Source organism: Tigriopus californicus, chromosome 7 (assembly GCF_007210705.1).
Source record: "Tigriopus californicus strain San Diego chromosome 7, Tcal_SD_v2.1, whole genome shotgun sequence".
Classification (NCBI taxonomy): domain Eukaryota; kingdom Metazoa; phylum Arthropoda; class Copepoda; order Harpacticoida; family Harpacticidae; genus Tigriopus; species Tigriopus californicus.
Window position 1 is genome coordinate 15,875,554 of NC_081446.1, and position 4,299 is coordinate 15,879,852.

At 45.1% G+C, this 4,299-nt stretch overlaps 1 protein-coding gene across 1 annotated transcript; it reads left to right on the forward strand.

Moving 5' to 3' along the window:
• Positions 1-2,785: 2,785 nt before the first annotated feature.
• Positions 2,786-4,070, forward strand: LOC131883088 (brachyurin-like). The gene is made up of 3 exons (XM_059230433.1): positions 2,786-2,914; positions 2,982-3,495; positions 3,581-4,070. Exons 1-3 carry the CDS (start codon positions 2,870-2,872, stop codon positions 3,985-3,987), a joined length of 966 nt encoding a protein of 321 aa, XP_059086416.1. The 5' UTR covers positions 2,786-2,869; the 3' UTR covers positions 3,988-4,070.
• The last annotated feature ends 229 nt before the right edge of the window (positions 4,071-4,299 follow it).

The following is a 4,299-nucleotide window of genomic DNA, read 5'->3' on the forward strand; positions in this document are numbered from 1 at the left end:
AAAATTTGACCGAGACCACACTCACTGAGTGGCTCACAGAAATATTTGCACTCTTGGTGGTTCCCGTTGTTACTGTTGTTGTTGTTGTTGAAGAAGTACTACTTTGAGAAATAACACCACTAGTAGAAGTGGTGGTGGTTGCTGTTGTGACCTCAGCACTTTGAATGATGTTCTTATTGTGGTTATAAAAGAGTGGTTTTTCATCATTTGACCCTTGGGACGTTGTGGCAATAGAATCGAGATTTCTGTCCCATTTTGGGTTAATCACAATGCTGGACAGCTGTATGGTGGGGCTGACAGACATGACGGATGAGGGAGTGATCACCACCACGGGCAAACCATCGTCCACTTCTGATGGCTCATGGGGATCTTGGGGTAGGATAATGGATTTCCCCGGCTCGGTCTCCTCTTCGGGGGCCCTTGGGTAGCCCGAACCTAGAAAATTAAACGCCATGGGATGAATGGAAGCCTTCGCTAAACTGTCGTGGAATATGTTTTCTCCGAAAGAAGAAGAGGACATGGCGCTGTCGACGTGGCCAAATAGTTGGGAGACTAACTTGGGTCCCAAGACGTCAAAGTCGGAGACAGGCCTTAAAAGCCGACGTAATTACCAGGAACTTGGAGTGTTGTTGTTCAATCCTAATGGCTTTATACGAGGTAAATGTGGTCGGGTTAGTAACTCGATTCTGAGGAGGAAAAAGAAATGGAGAGGTGGGTCGGCCTCGACCTACCCAAAAAAAAGCCTTGAGCCCAAACTTTCTTCCCGTCTCACACCAGGTTTACTACTACTACTACTACTACTACTACCACTACTACTACTGCTACGTCTGTAGGAGACCACCATGTTAGCAGGAAGAGTGGTGGGAAAAGTTACTGTATTGTTGGGAATTGGGCGGCCCAAAGCTTGAGCACACGTTTTCGGGATCTCTCGAATGGGACACGATAATGCAATCTTGTGGCTATTTCAAGCCAACGGCCATCAAGAAGAAGTGTGTTGGCCAATTCCAAGTGCCAAAATCAACTCCTGCCGCCGTCAGTTAGTGTCAAAGGCTTTCAGAGCCCCACCTTACGAATGAGCTTAGAATGGGCCACGTTTTCTTGAATTGACCATTAAGGCCCGTGAACAAGTGGGGCAAATCTTGGAACATTGGAAATTGAGGTGGAGGGATTGTGGGGTTTGGTCGAAACCTCACATCGATCATGCTATTATGTAAACTATGACAAATGACCACGATCATGATCGATTTGACAACGTCTTGGCCCCTTCATCAAGTGTGGCTTCATGAAGTGGGTTTCGCGGAGTTCATGTCAAACTTGTCAATAAATTGATCACTAGCAAATTCTAATCAATTTGACCTTTGCGTGGATAACATGTCCAAAAGCTTGATAAATCTGAGTTCTATGTGTGGCTTGACATTTCAAATATTGACATCTGGATTTCATTTTTTGGACACTCAATACATGAACTGAAAGTTCGGTCCTGGATTAAAGACATGAGCCCTCATGATTAATCAAATGTATTGGGAAGGGATTGTCACCCTTTCGAGTGGCATTGATTAACTAATGGTCATTTTTTGAATCAACCCAACAAGAGGAAGTCGAAAAGTATTCAACGGCGGAATCAAAAAAGAAAACTTGTTCTTCTTCTTCTTCTTCTTCTTCTTCATTAAAACTACGTAGATAGATTTAGTTCTAACGACCAGCTATGTACTTAATCCATATTATTGGTTGCAGCTGATGGGCATGTAGCATGGTACTTTTTGTAACTATCAAAAGTGATTCTTTCATTCAAACTACGAGCGCAAAGCCAAACAACAAAGTGTGGCTGAATTTGTATTAATATGAATAAAATCACAATTGAACCACGTTCAATACAAAAGGCGCTAACTTAGAGATAATTAGAAACTCATTTTTAGTCTAGTTTTTGCTGGGCCATGTTCTACGACTACAGCACCTAATGCAATCTGACGAAATCCTCACTACGGCTAGAGAGCGCGTTTTGAGAAGTGACTAAAAGAAGTTGCTTTAGAGTAATTAACTATGTTTGCAGATATGGGCAAAACGCTTACTGTTTACATCTGTTTATTTTGAATATTGTTGAACAGGCCCAAACGGAATGTTCAACGTCATAATCCGTCGAATCGATATTCTGTTCACTCGTTTATCTGAAACTGTCTGTCACGGACAGAATTGGCAATAATTCACATTTGCATTGCTTTTTGTTACCACTGATGCCGCCTCTCAAGAGCATCTTTGGACGCTTAGTGATTGTAACATTTCATTGACAATTATTTAGAAATGAGCTTTCTCACTTTGGTACTAACCTCGTTGGGTATACATAGAGTAGGTATGAGCAATCAGTGATAAGGCAGTAGACAAAAAATTATGCTTGTTTATTTGCTTGTTTCAGTGCTTTTGCGTCCTTTCCTTCTTTAAATAACAGGTTTTCTTTCAATCTTTGTACATTTTCCATGATGTAAGCTCGAATTGAAGCCCAAACTTTGAGAATTAACTAATCCCACTTTCTGCTAAGCAATATGTGTTTCTTTTTGTCATTGAAAGTTGGGTGCATCAATTTTTAGAAAATATGTCATGACACTAAAGTTAGAAATCTGACAATTTAAAAAACCACGAGCATAACGAGTATTCAACAATTTGACCCAAAGGCCCCCGCAACCCTACAATAAGGCAATAGTTAACTATGGAGTGTTCGTCATTTCAAAAGCACAATCGTCATTTCAATAAAAAAAATTCACCAGAATGATGGGCATATGTTTTTCCTGATAAGGCTCTTATTTGTCGTTCTTAAGTTTATAATTCAAAATTGCTATAAAAGGTTCGATTTGTCGTCAGTCAATCACCCATCAACATGAAGTTCTTGGTCATCTTAGCCGCTTGCCTTTTGGCCGCTGAGGTAAGCCAACCTTATTCTTTCAACCCAAGTTGGGTCTTTCAATCAATCCTCGAATTGCTTTCCTTAGGCCGCCCCCAAGAAGAGCCTATGGCGTCCAACCACCAAGGCTGACTTCCAAAACCTGAAGACCAGGAACATCATGCAGATGCAAGCTCTGAGCTTCGTCAAGCCCAAGAAGCCCAGCCCTCTGCCCACCACGCCCGTGAGCGCCATCTCCGCCCCCCGCCAGGCTGACTGCGGTCTGGAGAACACCAAATCCGCCTCTGGCAAGATCGTGGGTGGGGCCGAGACCAACCCCAATCAGTTCCCCTGGGTGTCTGCCTTGAACTGTGTCAACACCTTCTTCTGCACCTCGTCCATCGTGAACGAGAACTGGATCCTGACCGCTGCCCATTGTGTGGATGGTTGCAACAACGGATGGGACGTGACCGTGGGTGTGCACGACTTGAGCCGACCCGAGTCCACCGCCCAGACCATTCACGCTCCCGCCAGCAATGGTATGACCCACCCTCTGTGGGACGCCGCTCTCATCATCAACGATATCGCTCTGGTGAGGCTGCCCGAGGCCATTGAATTCAGTGGTAAGTACCGCACTAGACTTCATTTCCAAAGCCGCCACCTCGACCCCATAGTGGACCACTTCTACTTTTTCAATGTTCCACACAGACGTCGTCCGACCCTCGTGCATGGTGGACTCTGGAGATATTGGAGATGATTTGGTGGGTCAAGAGACCACTTGCACTGGATGGGGCAAGCTCTCCGACAGCCCCTTCGAAGGCCGTGCCGACAAGATGCACTTTGTCCGAGGACGCAAGATCATCACCAACGAGGAGTGCGCCGGTACCTACGGTAGCACCATCACCGACGGACACGTTTGTATCGACACCTCTGACGGCAAGGGCGTGTGCTCAGGCGACAGTGGCGGACCTCTGAACTTGCAGACCGCCTCCGGCCAATATAAGACTGTTGGAGTCACCTCCTTCGTGTCTGGTGCTGGATGTGCCTCTGGATATCCCCATGGATTCACCCGGACCACCGCCTACCTGGACTGGATCTTGGACAACACTCGCTAGATAAACCACTAAGTGGCAACATCCACGAGATCAAACGCAATATTAAAAAAAAAACTTTAAACCGAGCAAAAGGAAGTCACATTATTCCATGATTGCCTGTTCGATTCGAGGCAGCCTTGGTGCATGTGAAGCAAATCGGCACTGAAAAAGAAATCAGAGGGTAGAAACTCACCCAAAGGAATGGCTATAGCTTGAGTAACCAAGGTAATCCAAAACCAATGGCTCCATTTGTGACGAATCAGAACCATGATGCCAACAGATCAGCCAAACAACCACCCGTGTTTTTCAACTGCCGATTCGGAGTTCCTCCAA

Coding starts and splice junctions, on each gene's coding strand:
- LOC131883088 (XM_059230433.1), top strand. CDS start 2,870: ATGAAGTTCTTGGTCATCTTAGCCGCTTGCCTTTTGGCCGCTGAG. Junction 2,915..2,981: donor CTTGCCTTTTGGCCGCTGAG/GTAAGCCAACCT, acceptor TGCTTTCCTTAG/GCCGCCCCCAAGAAGAGCCT. Junction 3,496..3,580: donor CGAGGCCATTGAATTCAGTG/GTAAGTACCGCA, acceptor TGTTCCACACAG/ACGTCGTCCGACCCTCGTGC.